Source organism: Lissotriton vulgaris, chromosome 6, assembly GCF_964263255.1.
Source record: "Lissotriton vulgaris chromosome 6, aLisVul1.2, whole genome shotgun sequence".
Classification (NCBI taxonomy): Eukaryota; Metazoa; Chordata; class Amphibia; order Caudata; family Salamandridae; genus Lissotriton; species Lissotriton vulgaris.
In genome coordinates, this window is record NC_141694.1 from 1,664,361,463 (window position 1) to 1,664,379,381 (window position 17,919).

A 17,919-nucleotide genomic window follows, 5' to 3' on the forward strand; every position below is an offset into this window, starting at 1 on the left:
TAGCTGCGTGCTCTATAAATGTATTGAATTGTAATGTATTGTATTGCAGTCTCTTAAATGTACTCCTGTTACATAGAACTCAGCAGGAGCACGGACCTGTAGGGAAAAAGAAAAACCAACCTGGCACAAAGTTGGTGTATCTTTTGACTTTTTTCGTGTCACACATTCCTGTTATAGAGTAACTTGGGTTTTTAACCTGCTAAGTGTGATAGATTCTTACACACTGGATGACATATTCTCTTAATAAACCACAGCATTCAGCCTATTAGTATGGAAAGCCTACAAATATATCTAGAGAAAATAAAGAATATAATATAGAGGGAATATGGTGATATTGACCTGTGAACAAGAAAAAAATTATTCTGCTCATGAGCTTTGCGAGCCTGTTATGAGGAAAATGTTAGATATATTAGCAAGATAACACACATAGAACTTAGATTCAAAAGCCAAATTGCACCTATATTAGGATGCCTGTTTTAATAATAAGCTGTAGAGGTGGGCGAGCCACTGAAAGCTCAAGCCAGCAGCCTGGCTCAGCTCGAGGTCCTGTTGGAACCTCGAGCCCTTAACGAGCCGAGCATTCATGCAGCTTCTGCCTCCCTCCCTCTACTGAAGATGTGTTGTGATGGCCAGAGCTGCAGAATGTGGAACTCGGGATCCAGGGTCGAGAGTAGGCATCGGATGAACATCTTGGGATTCTAGGAAAATCACTTAATTTCCAGAGCCTATAAACAATGCATGTGATCTTGTGCAATGTAACTGGTGCTTATGTAAAGCACTCCATTATCGCTTATGAAACCACTTTCAAACATGAGAGTTCAGACTACTAGATGTACATAACTATCACATTTAATTAGTACTTCTCAGTACGTTGTTATAATGTGGCCTGCTAATGTCAGAGCTTCCCCATGTTGAAGAAATAGACTTTATTTTAAATTTTCAGGGGACTTTATCATATTTTACATGATATTTACTGTATGATATTCATTGCAACTATTTTCAGGGCTCAGCTCGTATAGGGGCTCTCAGATCCGAGCCAGAGCCATGGCTCAGCTGTGGCTCGGCTCTCGCTGTTAATGTGTTGGCTCATCCATCTCTAGTAAGTTCTGATACAAGCATTTCATATGAAGTGTTTCGTGCAATGACCCACAGGTTAAAGGATGTGCTACCTAGTACTCTCAGAATAAAGATTGTGGTCTATTTTACCCCCAGGTTAAAGGATGAGCTACTTTGTAACCTCAGGTTAAAGGATGGGCTCTATTGTACCCACAGGTTAAACAATGGGCTACATTGTACTCTCAGGTTAAATGATACACTCTATTGTACCCCCAGGTGAAAGGATGGTACTCTCAGGTTCAGGTTAACCCCTTCGACGCTGATGACGAGCTGGGCTCGTCATGGCGTAGCCTCCTCGCACGCTGATGACGAGCCCAGCTCGTCACGTAAAGTGCGTTTTTTAAAAATCCAGCGTGCAAGCGGAATTCCGCTAGCGCGCATGCGGTTAAAGGATGAGCTACATTGTACTCTCAGGTTAAGTGATTTGTTACACTGTACCCCTAGGTTAAAGGATGGGCTATATTGTACTCTCAGGTTAAATGTTAAAGGTAAGGCTCTATTGTACCCCTAGGTTAAAGGATGGGCTACATTGTACCGTCAGGTTAAAAGATAGGGTCTCTTGTACCCCCAGGTTAATGGATGGGCTACCTTGTACTCTCAGGTTAAAGGATACACTTTATTGTACCCCAGGTTAAAGGATGGACCAAATTGTACCCTCTGGTTAAAGGTTAGGCTCTATTGTACACCCAGGTTTAAGGATGAGCTACATTGTACCCCCAGGTTAAAGGATGAGCTACATTGTACTCTCAGGTAAAGGATGAGCTACATTGTACTCTCAGGTAAAGGATGAGCTACATTGTACTCTCAGGTAAAGGATGAGCTACATTGTACTCACAGGTTAAAGGATAGGGTCTATTGTACCCCCTAGGTAAAAGGCTGGGCTACATTTCACCCTAAGGTTAAAGGATGCACTCTATTGTACCCCCAGTAGAAAGGATGGGCTGCATTGTACTCTCAGGTTAAATGATTTGCTACACTGTACCCCCAGATTAAAGGATGGGCTAAATTGTACCCTCGGGTTAAGGGTTGGGCTCTATTGTACCCCCAGGTTAAAGGATGGGCTACACTGTACTCTCAGGTTAAATGATGTGCTACACTGTACCCCCAGGTTAAAGGACGGGCTAAATTGTACTCTCAGGTTAAAGGATGAGGTACTTTGTACCCTGAGGTTAAAATATGTGCTACGTTGTACCTCGGGTTAATGGATAGGCTAAATTTGCCCTCAAATTAAAGGACGGGCTACATTGTACTCTCCGGATTAAAGGATGGGATATTTTGTATCTTCAGGGTAAATGATGCGCTACAATGTTTCCTCAGGTGAAAGGATGGGATGGATTGAAAGGTCTGGTTGCATTTGTCTGGACATGAATTAATATTTACACTGTAAATATTGTAGAGCACTAAAGTGTGAACAGGAAACCATGAAATCTGCACTGTTCAGTCTTCATTCTAGGGAAATGGTGAGCCTGGAAGTTGAGGCCTTTTAAATGCAGGGCACTGGATGTAAATAACCTCTTCACTTAAGAGGCAAAAAATAATGAAGTCATAATGCTTGCATACCCTTTGAGCCAACATGGCGCTGTTATGTGTATCAGTCTACCACCTGCACATGCATTATGCAATCAGGGAAAGGTTTTCTTGAGTAAAAGGAGGATGGCACCAAGGGATATCAATATATTACAAATGTTTTTATGAATGAATGTAGACATCTAATCTATTACACTTGACACAGCACAAATTTAAGTCCTTTACAAAAATTGATTGTGGCTATTTGTGGTTGTACCACTACAATATTACAAGGCCAATTCAAAGTTTTCTTCTGTAGCTTTTTCTTTTTCTTACGTGAATTGAAAATATTAACTCATTCCCTTTGTGTGTCTCATTTCTAGGTGCTGCAGTTGGGTTCAGAAATTCTTCCGCAATACAAACAAGAGGCGCCAAAGACTCCCCCTCATATCATTTTACATTATTGCGTTTTCAAGACCACCTGGGACTGGGTCATCCTGATTTTAACTTTTTACACCGCTATCCTGGTGCCATATAATGTGTCCTTCAAAACAAAACAGAACAATGTTGCGTGGCTCGTGGTGGACAGCATTGTGGATGTTATTTTTCTGGTGGATATTGTCCTTAATTTTCACACTACCTTCGTTGGTCCAGCTGGAGAAGTCATTTCAGACCCAAAGCTCATCCGCATGAACTACTTGAAGACCTGGTTTGTGATCGACCTGCTTTCCTGCCTGCCATACGACGTCATCAACGCATTTGAGAACGTGGATGAGGTAAGCAACATAAATCTGTTGCCCAATTTAGTTTCCTATAAAAAGTCTGACCTTCCTTTGAAACAATTTAAATTCTATAAGAACAGCTCTTCCAAGCTGTGTGTTGTGTAAGGTTCTCATTTGTTTTTATAGATGATGTACAGTAACTCAGACTAAGTGATGAAACTACTGGGCCTTTTAAAAGCGAGTTTTCTTTGTTCTTTTAAATACATTTTGTGGTCCATCTTATCCTGGATTTACTCAACACGTGAAGCTTTTAGTGATATTGCTTGCATGAAGACTCATGCATTTGTTCTACTGCCCTTGACGGCTTGCCCTTTCATGATTGTCCTGGCCAATGTGCCAACTTTATGTCCTAGGAGTGTTGAATCCACGGTAGACCTAATCCATAAATGATTTCACTGGATCCATGGGACCAGGAGAAGGCAGGGCAAGCTGAATAATGAAGTTCTTATGGCTGGAAGGATGGAATGGGTGGGGAAGATGACTACAGAATTCATGGGAGACTGTTGATATCATGTTTAGAAAGTCGACCATAGATGGGAATTTGATGAGTGCCTCAGCCTAAGGTCACTTGAAGCCCAGCAATATCAAGATCTTCCCTTGAGGGTATGTCTAAAGAGATATGGCTAATCGTTCCCAGAATCGGGAGAGGCACCCCGGTTTTTATCCAGTTTTACTACAACCTTTTAACGTTCAGGTGTAGAACCGTGTTGCGCCTCTGGGGAATTTGCTGATATAGATTGACTCAGCTTCTACCAGGTAATCGAGGCCTGTCTTTTTCAGAAAATCTCTCAAGGTCTAGATCAAACTACTGGCGGGTCTAGTCCAATGGTGGACACCGTTAATTATGTTTGTCTCACCTTGGCTGTAGACGCCACCTGTTTGAATGGCTTCATCTCCTACACTTTTCCAGCAAATTCATCTCACTTAGACTGGGAATGTATGGGATTAATGGAGTTCTTCAGAGTGACCCCGAAATACAAAGTTAGCTTGGTCTGCATTGTCAGTACTTCAGCCGCCTTCCCTCCAGGAGGTGCTCTCCCCTTGTGCTTCTGCCTGCCTGCTACACTGCACCAGAGAGCACATCGGTACCCGTCCCACCTTTGGACCAGACTGCACTACATTTCCCAGCAGCCCCAGAGGCGGCATCGGTTGTTCTTTGGTTTTTAAACCAAACCGCACCAAATAAAGCTGCCTTGCAATTCCTGCATCTCAGGATATGCACGGGTGGAGCCCGAACAAAGCTCAGGCCAAGCACGGGTCCATGAGCGCCATCAGAGACCAGATGAGGCTGGGTCACCCCTCTTTCACCTGACCCTCAGCTTAAGGGACTGTGCTTCTGTCCCTGCCCCTGCATTGCCTGCTGTCTCTGCCCCAGCACAGCCTGCTGTCCCTGCACTGCCTGCTGCCCCGCCCCTGCGCTGCCTGCTGTCCCTGTCCCTGTGCTGCCTTCGTTCCCCGCCCCTGTGCTGCCTGCTGTCCCTGCCCCTGCGCTGCATTCTGTCCCTACCCATGTGTTGCCTGCTGTCCCGCCCCCGTGCTTCCTGCTGTCCCTGCTGCCTGCTGAACCTGCGTTGCCTGCTGTCCCGCCTCTCTGCTGCCTGCTGTCCCTGTATAAATTCTAAAGACAGAGGTCCCTAGACAGTCTGAATACTGTTGATAATAAATATAGACTCAATTAGCGCTATATTCTTTGTCCAGTCGGACAGAATTTAATATTCAATAAATGTATGACATAAGGTACACAGAAAAAATTCAAGTGGGACACAGCCGGCGTTCTACTAAAATAAATAGGCAAACAACAGTTAGGGAAGGGTTCAGGCAAGGGGGAGGTGTCTGCATGGAATTAAATACAACAGACCTAAGTAACGTGGGGACACCATTGCACAACTGACTTCACAAGATATTACATGCATATGGTGTACAATGTTGTCGGCGCCGGCGGTGTTTCGATCCCTTAGAAAAATAGGGGGATCATCATCAGGACATTTAAATAGTCATGCCTGTGTATAATTAGCAATTGTTGCTATAATTTGCGCAAACCATGGAAATAATAGGAGGTTAGGGGGAGAAAAAGAAAAGACATACAATTACTGTGGGCATTGGGCGGACCAAACAAATTATTATACTGTATGTAGTGAATACTTGTTAAAACTGGGGTTTTTTTTTTTGCAAGTGGATAATTGGACTTGTAGGAGCAGTGAGGTACAGAAAAAGGTGATTGAAAGGGACAGGGGGGAGCCAAGAAGCAAATGATTTTGCTGTGGCGAGCGCTGGGTAGAATAGGATTATGCCTTGCTTGCAACCGCTAAGAACGATGGTGCTAGTGACGTTACTGTTAATTGCAACAAGGATGGTGCTACCATGATGACCTACCAGGTGGGAGCCAGTATGCGGGGCACTGGTCGAATCAATGGAACTTATTGGACAGTGCGTGGTTGGTAGGCAGGGCTCAAATCAGAACATACAGAGTTCCTCGAAAGCAGTCCCTGCCTCAGCACTGCTTGCCACCCGTCCCCCTGAATTGCCTGCTGTCCCAGCCCCTGCTCTACCTGCCATCCCTGACCCTCTGTGGCCCATTCCAGATCCTTGTCCAGTTCCCAGGACCTCCTACCAGGACCACTAATGGAGGCCGCAGCATGGCCACGCAGAGGGTGTGCTGCCAATGCACCACTGGTTGGACAACGCCCAGTGCCAGGACCCCTGGCCCTCCTACCACCTGTTGGTAGACCGTCAAGGAACTCCTGGACATGGACTCCGAATGCTGAAATAACAGCTGCATCCCTCCTCCCCACGATCCACAAAAGGACCCTTTACCTGCCAAGACTGCCACTTCTACGACGAAACAACCTACAAAAGATCCCGCACCACTCCTGCCCACAAGACCAAGAACACCCGCATCCATTCCATTGTATCCTACTCAAAGCCTGCTCGCTCTGCAACGTGCCATTTCTTGATAATAAAGTAATGATGTATATCATATGTTTTGCCTGGCCATCGTATATTAGGAAAATTAAAACTAATATAATAGGCTGCCTAAAGTCTTTATGTACAATAGATCTGGGACACCATCACCACTCTCTCCACAGATGTTACCTTCATCAGCGAAACAAGGCTTAACCCCTACTCGATCCCCAACATCACCACTGCCACTCCTGAAGGCTACAAGATGATACACCGAGAATGCGCCAACAAATAAGGCAGGGGCATCGTCATCATCTTCAAGGAAACTATGAGATGCACCATTACCAACGATGACCCCACGTCTCTCATGGAACCCCTCAACTTCGTACTACAAAATAATGCAAAGACCATGATAAGATGCACCCTTGCCTATAGACCCTCTGGACCACAAGCAACATTCTGTGATTCCATCCCCAACCTCATCGCCCCCCTAACAATCGACTATCACCATTATGTCCTTCGCGGCGACTTCAACTTTCACATCGACAACCCCAATAATACCAACTCCATCACCCTCTTGGAGAACCTGCACAACATTGGCCTCACCCAACTGGTCAGTGAGCCCAAGCACACACTCAACCTATTTTCACCTCAAGCGACCAAATCAAATTCAGCCACACCACAGAACTCACCTGGACTGACCACACCTTTGTACACTTAACCATCACCGACACCCAGCACACCATCACCAGGTGTCATATCTCCTCCCACCGCAGCTATAGCAAGGTTACCGAAACTCAGTGGTCACAGGCACTCACCACCTCCCAACCCAAGTCCAACCAGAACTTTGTCACCTGGATCTCCAGCAGTCGCCCCACTAAAACCTACAAAATCCAACAAGACCCCTAAGCATGCCATCTGGTACACTCCAGAACTCAGGAGCAGCAAGTGCAACTGCCACCAACTGGAGAACCAATGGGACACCACCAAAAACCTCATAGACAGAGCAGCTCACAAAACAGCCCTCAGCAACTATCACCAGCACATTAAAGAAGCCAAGAAAGCAGCCATCAGCACCCGCATCGACTCCATGGACTCCATGGCCAACCACACAAAATAACTCTTCAAAATAGTCAAGGAATTGTCCAATCCAACACCCATAAGGAACACCATCCACCCCTCACAAGAACTCTGTGACACCCTCTCAGACTACTTCCACAGCAATATCACCAGCAGCTACACCAACTTCAACCTCCAACCTGCCACACTCAACCCCAAGGACCTCAACCTACCAGCGAATAACAGCCAAACCATTACCACCTTGTCTCCGCTCAACGCAAGAACCACCTCAGCCATAATGTGTTCCATCCATCCACTCTGGGGTGCCCGCCGACCTTTGCCCCTACTACCTCTACAAGCTCGCAATGATCTCCATCAGCACACAACTCACCAGCATCCTCAACACCTCCATCTCCACAGTAACCCTCCGCGACAGATAGAAACACGCAGACATCTACTAAAGAAAGCCTCCACTGACCTCTGCGATCTCAAAAATTATCATCCAATCTCCCTGTTCCCCCACCCAGCCAAAGTACTTGAGAAAGCCATCAATCAGCAGCTCACCTAATTCCTGGAACAAAACCACCTTCTGGACGCCTCACAATCAGTGTTTCATGCCAACCACAGCACTAAGACCGTGCTGATTGCTGTCACAGATGACATCAAAACACTCCTCGACCACAGAGAAATCGTTGCCCTGATCCTCCTCAACCTCTCTGCAGCATTTAACACCGTCTCCCACAACACCCTCATCAACAGACTCTACAACATAGGCATACAGCAAGATGGATTGCTTCCTTCCTTGCAGGACGCACACAGAACATTCGACTGCCGCTCTTCACCTCCGCACCCAAAAACATCATATGTGGCATAACACAAGGATCAGCCCTACCCTGTACAACATCTACATGAACCCTCTCGCAGACGTCATCAGATCCCATGGACTCAACATTATCTCCTATGGAGACGACACTCAACTAATTCTCTCGCTCACTGAGTACCTCTTCAATGCCAAAACAAAGTTCTGCAACTCCATGAGCAATGTAGCCAAATGAATGAGAGACAACTTTTGCATGCTCTGCAGTTTCTTCAGATGGATCCCAACCAACATCAGAAAGACTGCCTCAGTCATCAGCCGCCTCGTCTACAGCAACACACTCTATGCCGGCACCTCCACCCAGCTCCTCAGAAGACTCTAGACCATACAGAACGTTGCAGCCAGACTTCCTGGACCTGACTAAATGAGCCCACATCACCCCCTCCCGAGAGACTTCCACTGGATCCCCTTCCAGAAGAGATGCCAGTTCAAGATCCTCACGCATGCCTACAAAGCCCTCCATGACCTAGGACTGGCCTATATCAGCCATCAACAGAACTTCCACAAACCCTATAGACACCTGCACCTCTCCTCACTCATGCACATATCCCCTGCATCCGTCGTAGCCGCAACAGTGATCGCTCCTTCTCCTACATCGCTGCCAAGACCTGGAACGACCTTCCCCTCCTGCTCTGTACAGCCCGCTCGCTGGTAGACTCCATTGAAAGACTTAAGACCTGGCTCTTCTGCGTAGACACAGCACCTGGATACCCCTAGGGGTGACAGTTTTGCTCTTTACAAATGCTTATTGATTGTTTGATTGTCCAAGCCTTTTTAACTACCTGGCCAAATAGTATGACTATTCTTTCCTTACATTTTTATAATGGATGTTCTGGGTAGAACCTTAGTTTTAAAACATCAATATGCTTTCAGATTTTATTTTCGGCCTTGAAATTAAATGTGCCCATTTGTACACAGGGATCCAAAATATTGTTGGTGGTGAGTGATTTTAATACTATACTGTGGTCTAGATAGGAGGTCAATGCCTCTAGCATGTTTGATTTAGTAGGGCCAAAGTGCTCATGGCCACCTATGGACCCGAGAGCTAAAGCTCTTTCTAACCTTACTGACTATTTTGATCTTAATAATGTCTGTGAACTACTGGACCCTCTTTGCTCTACAAATGCCACTTTCGTCAGGGGGGCTTATGGCTCAATTATTGACTATATTTATGTATCTAGAAACTTGTTGGGCTGGATTTCTAAGGGAGGAACAGAGTAAAGTTTACATAGTAAACATAACCCCCTATGGCTTGGTCTAAATCTATATAAGGGGCAAGAAGGGCCACAGGGGCAGCCATGGTGTCTCTAGTTGTTAAGATACAAGGGATCTGTCTGGCCAAGTGGAAAGCTGACCTAACAGCCCTTCTGCCAGAGTTGGGGGTTAATCACCTGAATATCCTGCTTAACTGTCTTACTCCCCCCTGGTGACCAGCGGCCTGTAGTCAACTAGTTTGTCCATTGGGCAGAATTGTTCGCAGACTACTAATGAAGCCAATTAGCACTGCCGTACATGATGTAAAGTGGTTTAATTAATCTTGTAGAAAGGCCTCTGCTGATTTACACAAAGCTCTGAGGGAGACGCCAAGAGATATTCATACGATGCAACAGTATAGATCACTTTTTAAGGCTGCTCTATGTCATAGGCGAAAGGAGATTCAATTGACCTACTGGGAGAAGTTAGTGTTGCCATGCCCTGAGACTTGGGTTACCCATTTTAGTATATTATATGATTCTGGTTGGTACACAGAGAGCGGTGAGACCCAGTTGGTTTTCCCCATATCTTTTATTTTTTGTCCTCATATCACCACAGTGCTTGCAATACTTTGGTGTAATTATAGGGTCTTATGTTCTATCTGTGTAAGGTATAATCATGTATAAATAGAACTGTATGTAATATGCCTTTTTATGGTTTTTAACCAAAATAAAAGTGATTGACTGACTATCTGTGGCTCTTCCCTCAAGGCCAGACAATCTGCTAAATTAATCCCACACCGCAGACATCCATCCTGGAGTGCCTTCCATACGCAGACGGCAGATCCATTTAGCCACACTAATCCTATTTATTATACTTGGAAGTGATGGGTCAATCCAATGTTTAGGGATCTAAAGATCGGTTTGATCCATGCTCAATGTGTGTGGTACTATCCACCCCCAATAAAACTAGTACAGAATTTAAAAAGAAAGTTGTTCATCCATTTTCAAGAAGCTGCATCTTCTACACCCGGGAGAAGGCTAAGTTACGAACTTGACAATTTCTTGGGGTGTCCAATAGGGTCTATTAATGGTGAAAAATGATTTTGATTTTAGTTTACAGGCTTGATAATTGAATGGAACAGTTTCTGGGAGCTATTCCATAATGGTTAAATGTCCATCCCCTGAGTCGTGTCTTCCCATATCGTATATGGTACCATCATGTTTTTATCTTCAGCAGCCAGGAGCTTCCAGTACCAAGTGGCTACTTCCTTCCGTTAAGGTCTCCCATCCTGGAGAGAGGACTCAAATTCCCAGTCCCCCCCTATCTCTGGGGTCGAATTTGCAACCAGGATGGCAGCTTCACACATTTAAACCTAGAAAGGGTATCCTAGGTTTTAACTTTCAGGGGTTGCCATGGCAATATTCCCTGCACTGTTATCAATTCTCCCCAAGTCACAATCCCTGCCCACCTTAGTGGGCAGGGATTGTGCACATCCTTCATGAATTCTGGGGTGCCGGGGGAATCCCAGATGGGAGCGAAATCAGATTAATATCCTCTATTTAGTGTCTTCCTCACCTTACACCAAAGGTTTAATGCCGTCTTTAAAACCTTTAGTCGAACCTTCTTTAAAAATTTTGGAGCGCAAACTTTTACAAAGACCACATTGTCCAAACTCCCTTATCATTTCACCTTAAAGCCTCCCATATGTTGAGCTGTCTGGTTTTCCAAGAAGCATCTGGAGGTTTTTGAACTGAAATGCTATGCTGTATAAGTTTAAGTCAGACAGAGCAAAACTTCCCGTCTTAAGCCTGCGCCTCAACTTCTTCCAAGCCAGTCTTGCCCCGCAGGAAGACCATATAAAGCTGGATATTTTCCCCTGTATCTTGTTGATGATGGATCTTGTAAAAGTGAGGGGAATACAGTTAAATAAACATGTGAATTTGGGGAGCATCGACATCTTAATAAGGTTCACTCGACCATATATTGCCAGGGACAGGTTCTTCCATCTTGACAGCATTATATCTACCTCCTTAGCCACCTTATTTAAAGTGTGAGCTGTTATTTCCTCCACTGGGTTAACAATGATGATCCCAAGGGATTTTATCCCTGTAGATACTTTCCCCCTCTAACCATCTATATTCCAGGACATTGCCCTCCGTCTTTGAGATGTTAACCATGTACCCCGAATAAGCACTAAACTCCGTAACCAACCTCTCCACCCTAGGTATAGTGGTTTTCCTCGTATCAATAGAATTTATATATGGGAGTCCATTATTAAGCCCCATCTAAAAAGTCCACGGTACCCCCTAGTTTTGGGCACCTGTGCTGTGTAACTGCTTTAATGACTTTGTCAAGACAGGTCTTCTAAACTCATGACATGCTTTCACCATGATTACCAGCTTTAAAAAGGGTTATCCCTGAACCCCATGTTGTTATCAGCAGACTTCCCTGCTGGACTCCGCTGTGAAGTTTGCTAGGATGGTCGTACTAGAGCATCTTTTGTCTTGAGTCAGGGAGTTGGGCATGCTGTCAGAGGTTCAGTAGGGTTTCCGGGAGGGTCTGGGCATGGGGGAGCAATGCCTGAATTTACCTCTGTTGATCAGCAAGAATATACCATCATTAAGCAGGGCTCCATCTGCCTGGCCTTCATGGACCTGTCCTGCACCTTCGACAGTATGGTGCGATCCAAGTTCTGGGAAATCTTGACCAACCTGGGGGTGACAGCATCCTAGTTGATTTTTTACGTGCCCTACATTATGATCTCTCAGTGTCTGTAAGATTTGGTCCCTCGGGTGAACGTACCAATAGTTTTAAATTGGGGTAGGGAGTGCTCCAGGGCTGTTTCTTGGCCGATAATTTTATTCCTTCTATATATAAATAGTCTAGGCCTTACTTGGAAAACTCTGGATATCCCTTTTATTGGTAAGAAAATGGTTCCTGTATTACTTTATGTGGATGATGCCGTTTAACTTGCACTAACCACAAACAGCCTAAACACCCTGTTCCAGGAGTTTGTCAACTTCATGCGGTCACTTGGCCTTGCTACGAATCGGTTTAAAATGTTCACCATGGATTGTGGCTTCAAAAACCATAAGATGCAGAGTGTTTACTTAGAAGGACACCACGGTGTTCTACCCCGGATTTCTCATAGTTGGGTGTTGTCTTCGATGGCAGGGGGATCTGGGGTTCATGTAAACTTAAAGACTCTCACAGATTTGCGAGTGTGGCTGGATACATCTATAACTTAGCCTCTTGCATTGGAAGTAAACCAGTCGCCCACCCCACTGGAGATGTATAAGAGTAAATGTCTTTTCATCCTTACATATGGAGCCGGCTTATGGGGCTGTTCGAATAACATCTCCCTCCAGGATGAGCGGAATAGGGTGCTAAAGCGCTTGCTGGGCATGCCCCCCGACCTGATGGACTTATAATGTACACCAAGACCTTGGGGTTGAGTATGTTGAGGATACCGGTAAATTGGCTCACCTCGCCTTGTCATGTGTCATTTGGGTGAACGCACATGCTAGTTTTATTAGGTAGATCATCCTTGACCGCTTAACAAGGGGCATGAAAGTCCCCTGGTTACATTACATTAAGTTAGATTTGTCCAACTTGGTGAGGCCGGACCTCTTTTCCAGCCCCTCCACTATGTCCAATTTAGACCCAGCTTAGGATAAGAATACCTTTTCGACCGTGAGATACCAACTAAGGGAGGAAACTATGATGTCAAAAATCACTGTCAGTGACTATGTGAAGCTCCAAACCTCACCAGCATTGGAGCCGTACCTAGAATGGGACAGACTGCTTTTAACCAGATTTAGACTTGGTTTTGTAAGGTGGCACCTCGGTTTTCCCCTTTAAAGTTTGAATTTGCCTATGTGTTGTTATCCCCCAGAGTTTGCTCCATTTTACCTTTTTTGTCATTTTTTATATTGTTTTTACCTAAAGGTTTTTAATTCCCATTATAAGGATGTGTGGATTCAGAAGATGTGATGATGCTTTGGTGTGTTTGCAACAGTTAAACTCTCTGTCTATTTGCACCAGCATTTGCTCTTTTAAAAAAAATATCCTACTGCTAAAGGAAAATCGATGTTATTTTAGCCATGCACACCCCAGTAGTGCACAGCCATTCTAATAGAGATTCACCTTGGGTTAGGACTTTCTGTTGATTATGTAGGCTTTTATTCTTTTTATTTTAGCCTCCATTTATCTTGTAATGTGTGTATCTAATATTGACCTTGTGCAATTGTATCTCCCTCTTCTGAGGGTTGAGTTTGAGGATCATGAATTGTTTTGAATCGGTCTCTTTTGAGGTGCCTGATGTATGAATTCCTATTGAAATTAATTTTTAAAATGATTTTGTCATTTTATATATCTGTTGCTTTTATTACTTCATATTCTCTGATACATTCTGTAAAGTGGACTGTTTTGTGTATTTACTTGATATTTATATGTTGTGCTTTCATAGTTACTTTTGTAGCCTAAGTAAAGGTTTTGATACTGTACAGCCCTTGGTACGGTTAGTAGTTTAGTTCTTGCTCACAGTCACATAGACCCTTATTATAAGTGGCCTTTTAATTCTAAAGGGGCCCGTAGCAAAAATTCCTGGCCCATAAAAAGTACGAGATCTACAGTAAGTCATCTGATCTGTTGTGTTTCACCTGGAGACTACACCTGTTCAAAGCAGATGGATTTTGGTGATGAAATACCAGGGAGGAAAGGAGACATACCAGAGTAATCTGTTCGGTTGTATGTCACTACAACGCGGGCTATTACCACGCGTGCCATTACAACGCTGTTTTTACAACGCAAGTCGTTACTACGTCTTGCGCTGTAAGCGCTGGATAGTGGAATAGTTTAATTTTCTATTCCAACTCCAGCCCACGTTACAGTAGGGAAGGTGTTGGAATAGAAAATTAAACTATTCCCTATCCAACAACGCCCTCGAGCGCACGTCCTTGTAACGACTTGCGTTGTTAAAGCAGCGTAGTAATGGCAGCGCATGGTAATACCCGCGTTGTAAAGGCTGCTCACCAATCTGTACTAGTAAGGTCGATTTCCCCTGATAAGTCCTCACTGCTCAGCAGACCCGTAGGGTCTCCTGGAGCCGTCTGTTTTGCTGATATTGGTAATTCCACAGGCTGGTGGGAGAGTTACCTGTTTCATTATCGGGGCACTCAGAATGAACTTCATAGTTGCACCTAACAATACAAATTACCTTGGGAGTTTACTTTTCTTGAAACTCAACCATCCTGCTTAGAGTTCCTGAACCCTGCATGCTTGCTAAAATAAGTGCAATGTGTTGTCACTTTCTTAATTAAAAGTCATTCATTATTGATGACCTATCATTGGTGCTACAGCTTTTGCTGCAAAGTGCAGGTCATTTTCGTTCCTAAAAATCCTGAAACAGCAGTACTATCACATTGATTGTTTGGTTATCCTGTGGCTTACTCTGTGTATGCAACACTTAGGGAAATAGACTAAATTCCCTTTTTAGGTCTGATGTAAGTCAAACCTTTTGATTAACTAAAATATGTATAATATACTTAGGTATACGGGCTTTCAGCCACCTTTCTTCATCTATTGGTCTATTGTTGTCATTCACATTTTGCTTCTGGCTTAGAGCATAAGGCATAGGGCAGCGGGGAAGCCTACTTAAGCCACTAGTTAACTTCACTTTGAGTGACTGCATTTTGCTCTCTCATAAGGAACACATCTGCACACAAGATAGTTTCCTTCAGTGTCAGTATTTTTGTTTTTACTTTATAATTATGTTGGTGCTACCTTTGTGTTTAGAGCCTGATGTGATAGCAAGACACTTCTGATGCACATTGCCTCTTTATCAGATCCCATTTCCTGCCATTGCTATTGTAAATTCTTTTTGAAGTGTTTTGCTTTTCTGACTGCTGCTATTTCACAGCATAACATAGTGTGTACATTGGAAACTGTTCTGTATTCAGGAATCTTCTTTTTCCCTCTTTTTACTTTTTTCTTTCCTTTTTTTTCGTTCTCTCCTTTTATCTTTCTTTCTTTCTTTCGTTCTTTCTTTCTTTCTTTCTTTCTTTCTTTCTTTCTTTCTTTCTTTCTTTCTTTCTTTCTTTCTTTCTTTCTTTCCATTCTTTCTTTCTTTCTTTCATTCTTTCTTTCTATCTTTCTTTCTTTCTTTCTTTCTTTCTTTCTTTCTTTCTTTCCTTGCTTGCTTGATTGCTAGTTTGTTTTTTCTTTCTTCCTTCTCCGGACACCACTACATCTGCTGCCTCACCTCATTCTACAGTATGACAGTTTACTTGCCTCCATTGTTGCTTTACCTGCAATGTAGGACCACACTCCCTTGCAGAAACCCGCGCCACTTGCACTCCGTGAATCGAGACCACCCAGGAACCACTCTGATGCCTCCTGATCAGTGAAAGATCTCTCTGCAAACACATCACTGAAGTGTGGGACACAATCTCCATCCTTTTCCCCAATGTGGTCTTCATCACAGAGTCCTGGCTAAACCCTTCGTCCATCCACGATGTCTCAACTGCAACGTCAAATGACTACAAGATGACACACCGGGAACGCACCAACAAACATGGGAGGGGCATCACCATCATCCACAAAGAGAAAATCCACTGCATTACCACTGAATATGACACCACACCTATCATGGACCACCTCAATTTCCAACTCTACACCGACGACAACAAAATCATCAAAGGCACCTTCGCCTACGGACCCCCAGGACCATGCACCGACCTCTGGAACTCCATCTCTGACTTCACCATCTCACTGCCATTGATTCCAATCTCTACACCTTCCTTGGGGACCTCATCTTCTACCTGGATGAACCCAAAGACACCAACTCTCCCAATCACCTCAAACAAATGGACAACTTTGGCCTCACCCAGCTGGTCACAAGCCCCACACACAATGCAGGACACACACTGGACCTGATGTTCACATCCAGCAACAGAGTCAAATACAGCCATGCCACTAAACTCATGGCTCATGGAGGAGAGGATGTGGCCTAACGGCTAGGGCGGTTGACCTCGAAGCTGGGGAACCGGGTTCCAGTCTCTGCAGGGACGCTCAACATCCTGTGATTATGGGCAAATTAATCTCTCTGTGTCAAACAAAATATTCATGTGTCCTTCGGTAATGCAACTGGTGCTCATGTAAAGCGCTCTCATACCTGATATCCTCTGGTCGAGTTTGTGCTATATAAAACTCAGAAAAAAACACATAAAAACACCTTGACCGACCACTCAATTGTCCACTTCATCATCATAGGATCACCGCGCACCACCACCAACCCCCCCAATACCTCCTTCCGCAGCAAAGTGACACTGGCCCAATGGATCGACACCCTCAACACCACCCAGCCTGACATCGAAACCAACCTGGAACAAGCAGTCTATTAATTCAAAACCTGGTTCACCAACACTGCTGATCTAGTCGCCCAATCAAACCAGCCATAACCCACAGATCCACCAAACAAGCCAGCTGGTTCACACAGAACTCAATAGAATGAAAAGCAGATGCAAACAACTGGAGATAAGATGGCGCATCAGCAGAGACACTACAGACCGAGCCACCTTTAAGTCAGCATACTCAAAGATGCAAAAAAAGGGGTGCCCATGAAGACCGCATCAAGGCAAGCACCAACCCCAAGGAACTCTTCACCTTTGTCAGAGTTCTCCTGCCCAACAGCCACCGAGAACACTATTACTCCTTCACAAGAACTCTGCATCACTCTAGTGAACCACTTTCACAACAATATATCTACTGTCTACAGGAACTTTGAGCCCCAACCCACCAACCTCCTCACGTTAATGGACACCTCCCCAGACCAGCATCTCACTGCATGGGAACAGCTCACCACACTGAACTTCACAGCCATCATGCACTTCATCCATTCAGGAGCACCCACTGGCCCCTGCCCCACTGCCGCTTTAACCTAGGAATTAAGGAAATCAGCCACCAACTCACCACCATCATCAACATATCAATCAGCACATTCACCTTTTCAGACTCATGGAAACATGCAGAAGTCAGACCAATCCTCAAGAAACCCTCCACTGTCCCAAGTGAACTCCAGAATTATTGCCCCCATCTCCCTGCTCCTTATCCCTGCCTGGTCCTGGAGAAGGCCATCAACTGGCAGCTCACTGAAAAAAAATCCAACCTTCTAAACACCTCCCAAGCTGGTTTTCTGTGCCAACCACAGCACTGAGACTGCCCTGATCGCCTCCATGGACAACTTCCGCACCCTACTCGACAGGGGAGAATCAGCGGCCTGATCCTCTTTGACTTCTCTGCAGCTTTCAATACTCTATCCCACCACACACCCATCAAAAGACTGCACCAGATTGGGATCCAGGGAGACACACTCAAATGTATTGCTTCTTTCGTCACAGGATAAACACAGGGAATCCGCCTACCTCCCTTCACCTCGGAACCCGAGAGCCCTATTTGCGGCAGCACTCAAGGCTCATCCCT

At 44.8% G+C, this 17,919-nt stretch overlaps 1 protein-coding gene across 4 annotated transcripts in view; it reads left to right on the plus strand.

Annotated features, from left to right (window-relative positions):
• KCNH1 (potassium voltage-gated channel subfamily H member 1) overlaps positions 1-17,919 on the plus strand; it is a 1,530,898-nt gene that overhangs the window by 540,267 nt on the left and 972,712 nt on the right. For 3 of the 4 annotated variants that reach the window (XM_086927835.1, XM_086927836.1, XM_086927834.1), the window contains one exon: positions 3,006-3,398. In XM_086927835.1, coding sequence (XP_086783961.1) covers positions 3,006-3,398 — 393 coding nt within the window. Of the gene's footprint in view, positions 1-3,005; positions 3,403-17,919 lie in introns of all 4 variants that reach the window. The other variant, XM_086927833.1, reaches the window with a different exon arrangement.